The 17,231-nt window shown below is 39.4% G+C and overlaps 2 protein-coding genes across 11 annotated transcripts in view; one reads left to right on the plus strand and one right to left on the minus strand.

Moving 5' to 3' along the window:
• Window positions 1-5,016, plus strand: part of ptpro (protein tyrosine phosphatase receptor type O) — an 80,748-nt gene extending 75,732 nt beyond the window's left edge. For 2 of the 3 annotated variants that reach the window (XM_060843204.1, XM_060843206.1), the window contains exons 20-22: window positions 1,493-1,628; window positions 2,230-2,350; window positions 3,429-5,016. In XM_060843204.1, the coding sequence (XP_060699187.1) occupies window positions 1,493-1,628; window positions 2,230-2,340 (247 nt within the window). In that variant the 3' untranslated portion in view covers window positions 2,341-2,350; window positions 3,429-5,016. The remainder of the gene's footprint in view (window positions 1-1,492; window positions 1,629-2,229; window positions 2,351-3,428) is intronic. The other variant, XM_060843205.1, reaches the window with a different exon arrangement.
• Window positions 5,017-13,120: 8,104 nt separating this feature from the next.
• Window positions 13,121-17,231, minus strand: part of eps8a (epidermal growth factor receptor pathway substrate 8a) — a 193,895-nt gene continuing 189,784 nt past the window's right edge. For all 8 annotated transcript variants that reach the window (XM_060843210.1, XM_060843211.1, XM_060843212.1 and 5 more), the window contains one exon: window positions 13,121-14,078. In XM_060843210.1, the coding sequence (XP_060699193.1) occupies window positions 13,965-14,078 (114 nt within the window). In that variant the 3' untranslated portion in view covers window positions 13,121-13,964. The remainder of the gene's footprint in view (window positions 14,079-17,231) is intronic.

Here is a 17,231-nt window from a genome sequence, read left to right on the forward strand (position 1 = left end):
GTGCAGGTTTAAGTGCTTGGGATTATGCACGTAAACATTCTTCTTTACTTCATCTTAAATAGAGATTTAGAACAGATTCCAATCAAGTATCTTAACTGTACCATAAAAATGCTGGCCCATTGTTTGGAAAGGAAAAGCATCAAAATCTGCTCAAATTGTAAAAAGCCCTGCATCAGTGCAACATTTAGCATACCCTCAGATATAGGAACAGAAGTAGTCCATTCAGCCCATTGAACCTGCTCCACTATTTCAATCATGTTTGATATGTTTCTCAACCTTATTTTCCTGCCTTCTCCTCGTAACCTTTGATCCTCTTAAGAACCTATTTCTGTCTTAAATGCACTCAATGATTTGGCCTCCATGGCAATAAGTTTCACACATTTCCCACCCTCTGGCTGAAGTTATCCTGCACGTCTCAGTTCTACAAGGGTGCCCCTTCACTCCTGAGGCTATGCTCTGGAAACATCTTCTCCACTCTATCCAGGCCTCTCAGTATTCCAGATTTCAGTCAGAACGCCCATCATTCTTCTAAACTCTATATCACAGACCCAACATCCTCATACGACAAACTCTTCAACCCGTAGGATCATTCTTGTAAACCACCTCTAAAATTACACCCCCACCCCTTATCTCAGCCCACTTGGCACACTAGCCTCATTCCTGAAGAAGGGCTTATGCCCGAAACGTCGATTCTCCTGCTCTTCGGATGCTGCCTGGCCTGCTGCGCTTTTCCAGCAGCACACTTTTCAACTCTGGTCTCCAGCATCTATAGTCCTCACTTTCTCCTAACCACCTCTAGTACCAGCAATACTGTGCACAATATTCCAACAGTCTGACCAAAGCCTTACACAGCCTCAGCAGTATATCTCTGTCCTTGTATTCTAGCCCTCTTGAAATGAGCGCTAACCTTGCATTCACCTTCCAAACTGCTAACTGAGCCTGCATGTTAACCTGAAGAAAATCCTGAACTTGGACTTCCAAGTTCCTTTGCATTTCAGATTTCTGAATATTTTCTCAGCTTATAAAATAGTCCACACCCCTTCTTCCTACCAAAATGTATAACCTCATGCAAGCATTTGTAAATTATTTAAGTTATACTTGCTGCGACTATCCCCCTTGCAACACGATTCAGAAAAGATTAGTGAGAAAATCTGCGAAACAATTTCTCTACACCCATTGTGCCAAATAAGCAAATAATTTTGTGTTCCCATCAAAACCTCATTAAATGCTCACAAATCCAAGCTCTCCACACTTAGGTACCAATCGGATACATCTCCTCCACAACATCTTGACATCCTTCCTAAGGACAATATAAATTCAAGTGGTGCATGTTTCATTAAATATCCATTTGCTGTAATAAGAACTTCTTTCATGGCCATACTGCAGTAACTAAATTGATTACTTAAGACCGTATGCAGTCAACCAATAATTGGCAAAGTGAGACCTCTTTTTAGGAATAATGATTTAACCAATGTACTTCTGACTTGTCTAGCGCTGGTGTGGGAAGAACGGGCACCTTTATAGCTCTTGACCGACTTATGCAGCACATCCAGGAGCATGAGTACGTAGATATCCTGGGCCTGGTGACTGAAATGCGTACATACAGAACATCAATGGTTCAGACAGAGGTAGGTCAGAGATGTGTACAAGTGGAGTTTCATAGGGGAAAGCAGACTTCTACTAATATAGTTGCTCGTGAATCATGCAAACTAGTTCAGAATTCAATTGGCTTGGGTGTAATTATATAATTTTTCTTGGAATTTTGCCTCACTATCCCTAGAGATAGGAAAATTTGTCAGCTTACTCTCAGATTTTCTTCTGATGAAGCAGCTTTTATTGTACTGTTTTCAGGGTATTTTGAAATGCTCTACGGATTGTGAAATTGAGTTAGAAATGTCGTTACTGATTTGCAAGTTTAACATTGCATAATGAAAAAAAGGCTTCAGAGACAATTGTAATTAAAATGATGGAATTATCTGGACTGCCTAAAAATCACAAGAAATATGTTATATCGATTTATCTTGTATTATCTTCAAGAAGATAAATATAGATCTATATAAAGTAAAACTTCAATGTAACAAGTTTTTTTTAAATTGGGCTCACTACTTCATCTAGAAACCCTACAAATTGGAGCAAGGCCAGAACTGTTCAAACTCTGCCACAAGTTCATCTCTATGACTATGACTCCAAGTTGTGGTGATCTTACTCTGAATATTTTTTTCCACCCAGGAACAGTACATTTTCATTCATCGGTGCGTGCAGCTGATGTGGAAAAAGAGAAAGCAACAGTATGGCAACAGTGATGTGATATATGAGAATTCTAGACCATCCCAGCTATGAAGCCTGAAAGGTAAGAATTTTCGTTATATGGTGGCAACTGTGTTATCTTAATGTAATGCTCACTTGAAAAAATTAGCATTTACAGCAGATGGCCAACCCAAGATACTCTCTTCCCGGCTCCCCCCCCTCCCCACCCCAAACTCCAGTAATTCAACGCAAAGACTGGATTTTCCTCTTTTTGTGGGTGCAAATGAATGCAAAGCCCTGGTGTTTTATGCTGTTGCCTTACTGAAGGTAACTGTTAACATCACTGAATTCCATGGAATTTGATGGAACCTTGGAATTAGTCTTCAGGCATGGTTCCCAAAGCTCCATGCTTTGCACCATAATAGTTTTTAAACTTTCCTGCAATATGTGAAACACTCTTGAAAGCAGGTTGTTTCCTGCCAGTGGAGTTTGATGCAATTCCTTAATATCAACACTGATATAAAATTTGACTTCAGCTTACAATCTCATTGTGTAAAGGAGTTGGAGGGTCTTGTTGCAGCTGTACAGGACATTGGTTAGGCCACTTTTGAAATATTGCATACAGTTATGGTCTCTTTCCTATCAGAAAGATGTTGTGAAACTTGAAAGGGTTCAGAAAAGATTTACAAGGATGTTGCCAGGGTTGGAGGATTCGAGTCATAAGGAGAGGCTAAACAGGCTGGGGCTGTTTTCCCTGGAGCAGAGGCTGTGGGTGACCTTATAGAGGTTTACAAAATCATGAGGGGAATGGATAGGATAAGTAGACAAAGTCTTTTCTCTGGGGTGGGGGGAGTCCAGAACTTGACAGCATAGGTTTAGGGTGAGAGGGGAAAGATATAAAAGGGACCTTTTCATGCAGAGGGTGGTGCGTGTGTGGAATGAGCTGCAGAGGAAGTGGTGGAGGCTGGTACAATTGCAACATTTAAGAGGCATCTGGATGGGTATATGAATAGGAAGGGTTTGGAGGGATATGGGCCAAGTGCTAACAAATGGGACTAGATTGGGTTAGGACACCTGTCGATGTGGATAAGTTGGACGGAAGAGTCTGTTTCCATGCGGTACATCTGTCTGACTCATCATTTTATCCTTTCGCATGCTCTATAATTTCTACTGTCTTTCAGATTCCAAACTTTACAGCACACTGCTTTATTCTAAGCTTCAGGTACGTCCTGGGCTTGGCTCTAACCACAGAGGACCAGTGCTAGCAAGAGAGAGCTGATAAAAGAAAAGAACATTTTTAAAAAAGTGCTCTGGAACAATGCCTTAAAAGTACCTGTAGTGTCTTTGGACTGTTTCCACCAATGAAAATTCAGTGTGGGACCAAATTCATATGAAACAAATGTTAAAGTAGGTACAAGCAACAAGTCCATAATGAAGAAATAAAGTGTATTGCATTCCACTGCTCGTGTTCAGTTAATGCACCATGTTACAAAGATAAACTTTCACTAAACGTCTGCTTTCCAGGAATCATCTAGCCTTTCTTATACAAGCCAAATAAAACCACACTTTAAACTAAATGGTAAAAACTGTGAAATGACTGAGGAATTCATGGAATTACTGTATTTATGCAATAAAGAACATTTGCATCAGAGATTGGTGATTAAGATGATTTATCTGGCACTGCAGATCTAATAGGTATTCCTCAGTAATGCACATACTGTTGATTATAAATTGATGTTGTGTAATGCATTGTGTCTTGACAGTTTTGTTGTGTTGCAGAGGAGGTAAAATTCACTGTTTTCATTTAGCAGTTATGATAAATATTTCCCAACATCAACACACACTGCCCTTTTGGGTGCTGAATTTTCCTAGATCTTAAAAAACACGATCACATGGCTGCACATAAAATTGGCGCTCTAAATAAAAATGCGATGAGGGAGAAAAGAATGCTAATTTGAATTTGAATCATGCAAAATGTTTTATTTTACAAAAGGTGCAACAATGCTATAGTTTAGCTAATGAATTGTCACAGGAAATTTGCTCCCCAGAAGTAAAAGTTATACTGGACAGTTGACAGCAAGATTCAAACAAGCGATTGAGAACCACAATCCTATAGCAGTAAGCAAACTGCTTGTCTCAAACCAGACCTGTTAATACAGTAAGAATTCTAATTGTTAGTGAGATACCATAATTATTGGAGTACCAGTTTGCACCATTCTGAAAAGATTTTAATTTTTTTTTAAAAAAGCAATCAGTAAAATTATTGGATGTTACCCCATATAAGTCTCTAGCCTTAAACCATTATGGTTCAAAAGCAAGATATCTACAAATGCATCTGAAGAGTATCTAATAAAAGAACTCCAAATTAAATGGAACAACCAGATGCTGCACAACATTTGGTTGAGTTTTAACTAAACTCCATGAACACAACATTATCAATTTTTCAAAGTTCTCGGTGAGGCAGAAGAGAATAAGTTCTTCACATTGATATACCGGTGATGTGTTGCTCAGGCCCAAACCAGAACTGCGCCTTCATACAACGACACCAAAAGCAACATACCATTTCTAATGTTGTGCTTAAATGAAGATTCAGAAACATGTGCAGCACTTGTTCTGCTGTGTCACTTTTGTACCATTCATAAATCATATTTGTACATTAAATCTTTGTATAATAGTATCTCTAATTTATTTTTTTTTGGTGGCTTGCTGTAGTGTAGATTTTTCAGCTTTGAATTGTACCAGTATTGGGAATGCACCGATATAAGAAAACCTCTCTGACAATAAATCATTAATTTGCACTGTCGTGTGACTTTATTTTACAAACCTAACTGATGTTATTGGGAACTAATAAAAATCTTTGATGACAAGAAGCTATTCAGTCTATGGATATAATGGACTAAGTGCTTAATAACAACATTTCAAACAAATGCTAAAGATGTTATGATAAACTCACATTTTAAAAACAATTTGGAGTGAGCATTGGCATCATGAAATAGAACAGCACATCAGGACAAGAATCTCCTCATTACACAACAAACCAAACCAATTCAGATATTTTATGGTGTAACAGTCTGTCAAAACTATGCCCAGTGAAGTATCTTATTTACAGACAAAAGAGCGAAACTCACAGGGAAGGGAGAGAGACTGCCCTAGGTATCATGGCAGCACTTCACTGAATGTTGCCTCAAGAAGCCCGAGCAAAACTTGAATATTCTCCACTGCTTAAAATAATACCTAGTACAGAGGGAGAGGATTGTGGTTGCCAGAAGTCAATCATCTCAACTTTGAGGAATTCCTTCAGTAATGTCTTAAATCCAAACATCCTCTCCATCGTAATGTAGGTGGTGAGGTGGAGTGCGTAATGTTCAGCGTCCTTCATACCATCTCCTCAAATAATGAAGCAGTTCATTTTCAAGTGTGTCCAGACCTGGACAACGTTCAGGCTTGAGATAATGCGTGGTGCAGATGTTTGTTGCCATTTAAGTGCCAGGCAATGCCCATCTTCAATAGGACACAAATTGATGGCATGACTACTCCTGAATCCCCAACTATCATCTTGAGGTTAGTACTGATCAGAAACTAAACTGGACTCTCAATATACATACTATAGCCAAATGAATAGGTCAAAGGCTAGGAGGTCTGCAGCAGTCAACACCCATCCTGGGTCCTCAAAGCCTGTCTGTCATCTGCAAGGTATAAGCCAGGATTATAATGGAGTACTTCCCATTTGCCTGGAGAAAGTAGCTTTAAACACCACTCCAGAAACTCTCACCATCGAGGGCAAAGCAACCACTTGACTGGCATTCCCGTAACGACCGCAATATTTATTTCCTCCATCACGAGCACACAGGAGCAGCAGTATGCACCAACTACAAGATGCAATGCAACAATTCACCAATGCTCTTTAGACAGCATCTTCCAGACCAATGATCACTCCACTCCGTGTGGGCGGCACGGTGGCACAGTGGTTAGCACTGCTGCCTCACAGCGCCTGGAGACCCGGGTTCAATTCCCGACTCAGGCGACTGACTGTGTGGAGTTTGCACGTTCTCCCCGTGTCTGCGTGGGTTTCCTCCGGGTGCTCCGGTTTCCTCCCACAGTCACAAAGATGTGCGGGTCAGGTGAATTGGCCAAGCTAAATTGCCCGTAGTGTTAGGTAAGGGGTAAATGTAGGGGTATGGGTGGGTTGCGCTTCGGCGGGTCGGTGTGGACTTGTTGGGCCGAAGGGCCTGTTTCCACACTAAGTCTAATCTTATCTAATCTAATCCAGAAAGGCAAAGGGAACAAAGCAAATACAAGCACCTACAAAAGGTAGCCGCAAAGTCATACATTGTCCTGATTTGAAAATACATTGCTGTTTCATTATCACTGAGTTAAAATCCTAGACTTCTGTCCTGCACACCAGTCTGGACATATCGCTATCACATTAACTGCAGCAGTTCAACAAGGCAGCTCACCACCACCTTCAGAAACATGACCAACGATGGACATTAATTTCTAGCCTAATCAATAACACCCAATCCCATCAATAAATAAAAATCAATTCCTTACCAGCAATTCCCCAAACTCCATCTGAACTTCTCAAATTTAAAAAGCTCCACTAATTTTGTTTTAGCTCAGTAGAAATATAGTCACAATGACAGTTTTTCAACCATGGTATTATCAATGTCCACTTTGCTTTCGGTGTTATAAGCTTAATATCCTTTTATAACGTAAACAGTAAAACTGCACGCTGTTCTAGCCAATCGTTAGCACAAATTTATTCCTATTTATGCTTTGTTTCTATTTATAAGCTCAAAACATCTTATTTGACTTCATCTGCTTAGGCTCATTCTTTTGGAAATTCTTAGGGCAATTACTTATTGGAACTCTTGCATCTTTTTCATTGAGTAAACATTTGTTTTCTATTACTTTCCTCAAACCATATAACCCACAAAGATAGTCCAGTGACTATCAAGATGTGACTAGGGAATTGTACCTGAGCTCACTACACTTACAGAAGTAATTTAAATGAAGGAATAGAGAGTTGTAAAATCAAATTTGCTGACAGCATTAAGGCAGACTGCACACTAAGAGAAGAGCAAGTTGCAAACATTGATAGATTAGAGTGAATTGACAAAGCTGAGATTGAATTCAATGCAGGAAAATGCAAACTCAAGATTAATAGATAAGCACATTTTCTAAATATTTAGAAGATAGGAACTGTGGAGGAGCATTTGGAGGACCAATATACAGAAATCATTTAAAACTAGTGGACAAAAAATAATTTTTAAAGAACTACTGGGATGTTAATGGTCATCTCAATAGAACTGAGCATTAAGGATGGCTTTTATCTTACAATTACATAAAAGTGCAATGAGACTGAACTTGGAGGACTGCATTCAACCAGGGCATCTCACCAATGACAGGTGATATGGACTTGGAGGGGCTGCAATACAGATTTTAATAAGGCTAAAAACATGTCAATTCATTCAGTTGAGTCATTCAAGAGGGAATTGGATAATTATTTGGATAGAAGTGGTGTGCAGGGGTCTGGGAAAAGACAAGAAATTGGCACTAGATAATAGAAGTGGTGCAGGTATAAAGGTGCCAAATAGCCTATTTCTATGCCATAAAATCTTGAAATAACATGAAAAACATAAGTTATGAGAACAGGTTGTATAATCTAGTTTGCAATCCCTCAAGTATAGAAAGTGAAAACATGATCAAGATATCTAATAGGACAAATTCTTTTTTTTCTAAAAAATAAACAAAGCAAAACTCAGTTTCTGCTGAATATATTAGAACAAAATATATTTCGAAAGAGCATAAAAGTGCAACTTCCTGATTCAATTCTTAACTATTTTTAAAGCACAGCCAGATCATACGAGAAAAACAGATCATTGGCAATAAATCTTCTACTTTACTGGGAAAGAACAGCAGTTTGAAAGTCCAGGGGAAAGCAAGCAGCATGGGAAAATGAAGCCTTTCATTTCAGCCACTGATGTGGAAACTAATCATATAATCAGGTATATTGCTGTTTTACAGTCACTGCGCAAATTGGAGACAAAATAATCAGGTTTGCATGGAACAATTCCACTGACTGTTGAACGCTGCAAGTATGACTACCATTCCCAAGTCATTATTCACCAATTAACGTGCTGTTAATGCAGGTGTACTTTATACTCTATGAGCTCACAATAAGCAATGGATAGTAAAACTGAAATGCAGAATAAGACAGCAATGATCCATTAGGGCTATCATGACAATTTTCCAGAAAAGTTAACTTCCTGAAAAGGACAAATGGAACAATAAAATACAAGTTTATAATGTAACAGTTTCTTGTTATTTTAATATTTAATGAGAAAAACTAATGCCATGTTACATCTCTACTGCAACATGACAGGCGAATAACAAATGACAAAATTGTTAAGACATAAAGTGAACAACAATGTTCAGAGTTCTTTTCACAAAAAAGAACAAAGTTAGGAGGGGTCACGGCCTAGTGGAATTATCAATCCAGAAATGTAGGTGATATTCAGGGGACTGGTCCAAATCCTACTGAGGTACTCCACAAAAATCTCAAGCAATTTCAGGGGTTTTGTAACAATGGTAATGCCCCCACCTCTGGACCAGGAGGCACAGGTTCAAGTCCCACAAATTGCTACGGTGCAAAATTACATCTCTAAACAGGCTGATTAGGGAAAATATTTAATGTTGCCTCAAAGGTGCAGAGCTTTAAAGTAGACAGAATTAAGGTGGACACATTTTAATGAATTGCAACATTTTTTGAATTTGCTCTAAGTAGTAAATACAGTAAAACTAGAGCTCTTGTGGTGCAGTGGTAGTGACACTACCTCTTGACCAGGAGGTTTGGGTTCAAATCCCACCTATTCCAGGTGTGTAATAATGTCTCTGAACAAGTTTATTAGAAAATTCAGTTCATTTAAAAAAACACACAAACTAGGGCTGTTACAGCACAGTGGTAATGTTCCTCCTCCAAGCCATGAGATCCAGGTTTAAATCCTATCTGCTTCAGTGGTGCATAATAACTTCTCTGAACAGGTTGATGAGAAGAAAAAGACATACTCAAGCTGCATATTTGTAACAGATTACAGTAGTGATAAAAAAAATCACTTGTTACCAAAGTTGCTAATTTTAGGGTTTCAACCCAGAACATTAAATTAATAATCAAAATATTTATCTCATGTTATCTAGCTGTAAGATCAGCTTTGGTGCCCCTTTTCTATCCAGACATTCTGCTTAACTCAGTCTAACACTGGGGATAAATCCAGATATTCTCTACATCTTCTACCTACACCTAAATTGTTTGCCATTGGCAAATTTCTCATAAATTGTCTAAAATACTGCAAAACAAAACACTGAAAATATTAGCAGCTTGTGCAGAAAAGGAAACTATTCATGCTTTAAGTTGATAGCAATTCAGTTCTTCGGAAAGGTTAGGTCATTGACCTGAAACTTTGGCTAGGTTTCTATGAGCCACTGTTGCTAGGTTCCCAGGACAGGAGCTGAAAATTCCAGAAGTGACTTTTCCTTTACCTACCCGATTGCATCTCCTCTACCCTACCCCCTCTCCTGACCTTTTGGAAATATTATGAGGTAGGCAAAGTAGAGGATGGTCCACCTGCTATCAATCCAACCGAGTTACTCAAATGGTCAATGACCACTTACCACCCAATTGCTCAGGTAGGGAAATGGACACAATATTCATTGGCACTATATCCAATCTGAAAATGTGTTGCTGGAAAAGCATGCAGGTCATGCAGCATCCAAGCAGCAGGAGAATCAACGTTTTGGGCATGAGCCCGAAGTGCTAATGCCTAAAACGTCAATTCTCCTGCTCCCTGGATGCTGCCTGACCTGCTGCGCTTTTCCAGCAACACATTTTCAGCTCTGATCTCCAGCATCCGTAGTCTTCACTTTCTACTATGTCCAATCTGGCCTGCATCACCCTCTCTCCCACCTTACCCAAGGTCAACCCTTTCAACCCTCACCCAAATAGTGCAACCTCCTCCCAGCTTTTCCAAGTCAACTCTCATGCCCTCGTCAAGCCACCCATTCCTCATCAGATTAATGGCCATATATATGTTCTCTCTTGTTGGAAATGGTCATTGCCTGATCCATGTTAAAATGTCACTTAACAGTTTTCATGTTTTCTGATTCAGGTGGGCAGACTTCTTCAGTATAAGTGTCACAATTCTTCAGCAAATATCACTACTTAAAAACCTATGACAGAGGGAACACGATTGATCCCACAACACTACCATTAAAAGGACAAGGCACTTGTTGTGCAGTGGTAGTGTACTAAGTCTGAGCCAGGAGACCTAGGTTCAAGTCCCACCTGCTCCAGGGAAGAGCTGAGCAGGTCGATTAAAAATAAGAGAACTCCTGCAGCGATATCCTGGGACTGAGATGATTGATCTGCAATAATCATCTTTGTGCTGGGTACATCTCCAACCAATTGAAGGATATTTCCCTATCTACCCAGACACTCCCAGTGGTTTCAATTTTATTAGGGCTCCTTGCATTCACACCACATAAAAAAGCTTACTCTCATCTCATTTGTAGGGTTCAGCTTAATGTTTGGACAAAGAGTGCAATGAGGAGTGGAGCTGAATGGCCCCGGCAGAATCCAACTGAGCAATGGTATGTAAGTTGTGCCTAACAATCCTTGATGGCAGTGTTAACAATAACTTTCATAATTTTACTCATGGCTGACTGCAGAATCAGAGGGTGGTCTTTTGTTGGACTGGATTTGAGGACAAGAATGTTAGGAGTGCAACTGTACTGGAACACCTTGGAGAATGTCACATCTAGATCTGGAGCACAAGTTTGAAGTACTACAGCCAAATGTAGTCAGGGCCCATAATGTTTGCTGTGTCTCTCAGATTTAAAATTGATCATTGAATATTACAACTTTGAAGCAGCTTTTTAAGCTCATAGGTTAGATATCTGCTTGATGCAAATACTAATTCCATTTCTTAACATTTGGTCTTTTTGTTTTGCATACTATGGTGTTTCAAGTGCTTATCCATGTACTAAAATGTTGTAATGGTTCCTGCCTCTCGCACCCTTTTAAGCCAAGAGTTTCAGATACCCTCCACCCTCTGGGTGAAAACATTTGTCAATTCCCCTCTAAACCTCTTGCCCCTTACCTTAAATACATGACCCTTCTGGGGGGTGGGTGGGGGAAGAAGAATAATTATACCCAATGCTGCGTATGATCTTCATAATTTTGTGGTCCTCTGCACCAAAGAAAACAACCCTAGCCTATGTATCCACTCTTCATAACTGAAAGCTCCAGACTAGTCAACATCCTGGTGAATTACCTCTGCATTCTCTCCAGTGCAATCACATCCTTCCTTTAGTGTGGTGATCAAAAATTGACACAGTATTGTAGTTGTTGCCTAATTAACATTCTTAAAACTCCATCATAATCTCCCAGTTCTTGTGTTCAATGCAATAATCTCAGATGACACCTTAGCCACTAACTGCCTAACCTGATACAATCAAGGATCTATTCACATATACACCAAATCCCTTTGATTCTCTGTACAACTCAGGGTCCTACCATTCACCATCTACTCCATTGCCCTGTTAATCCTCACAAAATGCAGTACTTCACACTTTTCTTGATTATATTCCATTGCTTCGCCCCATCTGGCTAGCCTGTCTGTAGCTTTTTTTTTTACAGAATTAAATTGCATCGGTTGCCATCTGCAGAACAGTCCAATAAACCTCTACCAGGCTGTGTGTAGAAATGTTTCATAACTTGACTCCTGAAGGTTACCTTCTAACTTTCAAAAAAAAATTACACCCTAATCCTAGGCTCCTCAACCAGAATGAATAGTTTCCCTTCCTTCAGTATTTATTCCACTTATTATGAAAACTATAATCAAATCCGCCCCTAACTCTTTAAAGGCCGAGTTGATCCATTGTTTGTGCAATGTCTCAAATTAACCCTTAGTTTTACAGTATCACACTGCTATGCCTGTGTTACACTTCCAAGGTCATATATCCTTCCAAAGATGCAGTCCCCAGAACTGATGCCAGTCAAGGCTGAGGCATGAATTGTTCCCCCCTTGCATTCAAGTTATCTAGATATCAAGGCTAGCATTCATTAAGCTAGTTAATTATTTAATAACCAGTGTTCTTCCACCACCTCATCAAGTCTCTTTAGACCTCCAGGTTTTCTAAACAAAAACATTCTACCTTGTTCAGTCCTTATTGGGTTGAAAAAGGAATATCTCATTTTTGCTTCCATCAAATCAATTTTCCATAGTTTATCTATACAGTCTTGGCCTAATATCTTTATTGTTTGTGCTTCCACAGAAGCCAGCATTGACATCAGGTGCATTAGAAATTGTAAGTGCACATGGGAAGAATTAATGTGTCCCTGTTCTATTTATAGGACATGATAGACAATTCTCAACAAGACTTTCAGAACTGCTGGATAAATATCCTAAGTTTACGACTCAATAAAAATATGGAGTCAACTTCGAATTGTCACCATATTATCCAGAAGCACTTCAAAGTATTGTAATAAGGTCACCATACTAAACTACAGGACTGTTCTCTCAATAGGAAGACATGACTGGTGGTGACCTCATCTGAATGGCCACCAGAACTCAGACAAAGGGAGAAGTTGAGGTAGTGAGTCTTTCATGGTAACCTCAGTTGGTGCAGGAATTGAATAACTGGTATCACTTTGCCATTCAGCCAACTGAGTTAAATGACTCCCTGTAATGTTTTACAAGGAATTTAAAAAGATTGTCTAAGCATTGAGGGAGATAAACAAATCTAGTTATAAATTTACACCGAGTGTAGCAGTAAATACTATTTATTTCAGAATTATAGCTGAATTGTGTGGAAAAAGGCACCATGAAACTATACAAATACAATATCAAATCCTTCTAAATGGATTTAAGTTCTCAAATGTACAACATTCTTCTCAGTTCAGCAAGTTTCCATAAAATTACATCAAGATAACAATATTTAAAGTTCAAACTGTGAAATAAACTATTTGCACGTGAAATCTTTCGGTGTCCATTTGTAACACAGATATGACATTGCATGGGGAAGGAGGGTGGGAGGGGGTGGTTGTGTCAGTGGTACATTTCCAAATCAAAAAGTCCCATGCCAAGGGCAGTAGTGTTGTAACTATCTTTTTTTAAATTCAACTTTCTAGTCATATTTTAAGACTAGAACTGTATATTTAATGTGAAAAAATTGCTGTTAGACCGACTGCATCTTCGACAATGACATTTGCACATTAAATACCAGTCACAGAAAATGCTTCACTATTGTCTTCATCACCAATATAATCTTACAAATCTTTTGAATTTAAATCAAAGACAATACTGACTCAATCTTATTCCCTTTATCATTTCACTACAGATTGTGACAAACCTAGTTTACTGTATTAAGTCTCTTACAATAAACTGACTATTAAATTATATTCAAAGAGGATACAATCAAAACTTGATTGCAAAACATAAGCTTAATTTTAACAAGTCACAATTATATTTTTACGAAATTCTGTTCTACTCCACAGTAATAAAATGCAGCAAAACATGTTCATTATATCTTGGCCTTTCCAGCAATACACTTCACTGGTCGATCAATTTGTGCCTTCTGCGCATAATTTCTAAAAACTCAGATGATTTCTCAGTGGCTTCCTAAAATCAAAGAAAAAGTTTCAAAGTAATCACTCTTCATTAATGACTGTTTCCTTCATCAAAAGATTCTACTCCAGAGTCACAGCCAGCAGCGTTGAGTTTTTCTTGCCGGCGTTTCATGATCTCCTCCAGTTCAGAGGTCCCACGTTTATCCTGAAATTAGACAATATACAATTTCAGAATCGTGGATGTTATTGACAGTCTGGAGTGGGGTGGGGGCTTCAGAAGTGAGGTGGTTACAGGAAAGAGCAAAGAGCAGGGGACAATCTGAAAGTTCAACTCAAGTGGACTGAATTTAATAACTCATTTATACTTTTGTTTAAATGCCCCTTTATACATGCATTAGTTTCTTTCCCATATAAATTGAACTTTCACTTTTTTTGCATTTTAAATTAGTGATTTAATTTAGGATTACCAAATCAAATTTGGACTATTTTCTCAACAGTTCCCAATTTATTTCAACATGAACTAGATTTTTCCAGTGAGATTTATTGGTCCACACATTTTTCTTATATCATCCCCAGGTGTACAACAGTCAGCAGGAAGACTGGGTGAAATGTGCTAATTTCACCCAGTCTTCCTGCCGACTGATCAGATAACATTTTGCACTTATGTGCATTAAACACTGTACACAGCAGTGTAAGATTGTTACGCTTGCTAATTGAAGAACTAATTCAAAGAGGTGGTACAGGTGGACAATGGGACTGAAAAAAAAATTACAATTTTTATTTAAATGGGTGCAACCATGTTCAAACCAAAAGAACCAACTTGCTATAACCACCTGACCTTTTCAGGCCTTAGCTCCCATTTCCACGAAGTCAATTTATGATGATCAGAGTGCCATCTACTGGTTCTGGATTTAATAGCCAAATGTTATGCATCACTTATTCCAAAGAAGTGGGGTGAATAATTAGCCAAAGACTTCCTTTGACTCATTCAGTGGGCACGGATGTTACCAGCATTTACTGCCTACTCCTACTCAATAGATTAGGCCATATCAGACAGTAACTATATACCAACTAAATGACAGTCTGCATTAGGACAGACCAAGGACAGACTGCTTGGAGGGACACTATAAACAATGTGCATTTTTAAATGACAATCCAGTAGGTCTGTGGTCATTATTATTGCTTCTTAGTCCAGATTTGGCTAGAAAACTTCAGTTCAAATTCCAATCAGTCCAATAAAGTAACCAACATGCTTATACACAAGCACTGCCCTCCACTAATTAACAAGTATATTACAAAGCAAAAATCTCACATCAAGGCAAGTAGTGTTAGACTCCTGTGCCCAGACTTCTGCGTTTCAGCACACTCCTCACCAGGAATGACTTGACATATGCAATCCAGAAATGCATGACCTCCCAAATCAAAAAAACAGACCTTTTTCCCTGGCAGAATAACTCAAGATTTCAAATCAAGGCAGCACTTTTATAGCTCAAGGCTACCACCCAGCCTGAATGGAAAACACTAACCTCAGTTATCTCTTTGCTTAAACCAAGATGACCATCATAAACTTCCCTAGAATGTGAATAACTGCAGTGTGGTTGCTTACTCTGCACTGGACTTGTAAGAAATTAGCAGAGACAAAGGAGTGGTTCTTAGTAATCTGGCAGATTTAAAAGTCAAGTAGACAAATCTTCACGACTGGATAAATGCATTCCATGCTGTTGAGTGAGGCAAGAGAGGGACTGCCTCTAATTTTCAATTCCTCTCTGGGCACAGGAGAGGTCCTGGAGAATTGCAGAAGGGACTGCAGAATAAAACAAGAAACTACAGGCCAGTGACAGGGAAACAACTGGGAAACAATTTTGATCTGCACTTGGGATTAATCAAAACCACAACTGGCATGGCTTTAAGGAGAAATACTGTTTAAACAAAATGTTTTGAAGAGATGATTAGGTGTGTAGATGAGGGCAATACATTCAATGCAATCTACTCAGACTTCAGCAGGGCATGGGAGACTGATACCAAAGATAAGAGCCTGTGGGATCCAAGGAAATTTGGTTAATCAGATATTGGCAAGAAGCAGAGGGTTGTTTTCATGACTGGAAGCCACGTTGACTCAGTGATTAGCACTGCTGCCTTATAACACCGAGGACCTGGGCTCGACTCCAGTCTCGGGCACTTGTCTGTGTGGAGTTTGCACATTCTCCCTGTGTCTGTGTGGGCTTCTTCCACAGCCCAAAGATATGCAGGTTAGGTGGATTGTCCATAGTGTTCAGGGATGAGTAGATTAGGTGCATTAGTCGGGGGAAATATAGGATAATTGGGTAGGGGAATGGGTTCCTCTTCAGAAGGTCTGTGTGGACTTGCTGGGCCAAATGACCTGTTTCCACACTATAGGGATTCTATGAGTTCTATAGCAGGACAGATGGATAAAGTAGTTAAGACGACATATGGGATACTTGCCTTTATTAGTCAAAGCACAGAATAAGGAGGCTATGCTGGAACTCTATGAAATGTTGCTTAGGTCTCAGCTAGAGTATTGTTTACAGTATTAGAAGCTACTTTACAGGAGGGATGCGATTGCACTGGAGACAGTGCAGAGGAGTTTTACCAGGATATTGGGCTGGAGAGTTTTAGTTCTAAAGAGATCAGATAGACTGGGGCTGTTTTCCTTGAAGCAGAGGAGACTGAGGAGGGAAGCATGATTGAGGAGTAAAGAATGAGACATGTAGATGGAATGGTCAAAAAGAAATGCTTTCCCTTGGTGGAGGATCAGGAGGCAGAGATTTAAAGTAAGCAGGAGGCTTCGAGGGGACATGGGGAATTTTGTTTTCACTGCCTGGAAAGATAGAAGAGGCGGAAGCCCTCATAACAGTTTATGATATGATGCACACTTTGAAGCCTAAGACACACAAGGCTTTGGGCCAAGTCCTGGAAAATGAAATTAGAATAGTTAGGTGGTTGCTTTTAACTGGCACAAAATTGACTCGTCGAATGGCCTTTCTCTATGCTGTAGATCACCACAACACCCTTCAATCTCTTCAATTCTATGAACAAGACATTCAGGCTGTTCTTGAATGTGGCCAAGTAAAACACAGATCAACCCAGACCTAGACAGTCAAATATTCCACCTCACCATATTTGCTGAAGGAGACACTCCGGAAGATGTGCAGCACTTCATTTATCCTGGCAGCCACATCTTTCAAAATGCTTTGAAGCTAGAAGAACCAGCCCACATCAGCTGCACCAGCATGGCCTTCAACAAACCACAGCAGCATCTCCGAAAGGTAAGCAAAAGCCCGAGTGTACAAAGATGATGTCATCACCACATTCCTGTACTGTAGTGGGAAATGTAATG

The sequence above is a fragment of the Hemiscyllium ocellatum genome, chromosome 23 (assembly GCF_020745735.1).
Source record: "Hemiscyllium ocellatum isolate sHemOce1 chromosome 23, sHemOce1.pat.X.cur, whole genome shotgun sequence".
Lineage (NCBI taxonomy): Eukaryota > Metazoa > Chordata > Chondrichthyes > Orectolobiformes > Hemiscylliidae > Hemiscyllium > Hemiscyllium ocellatum.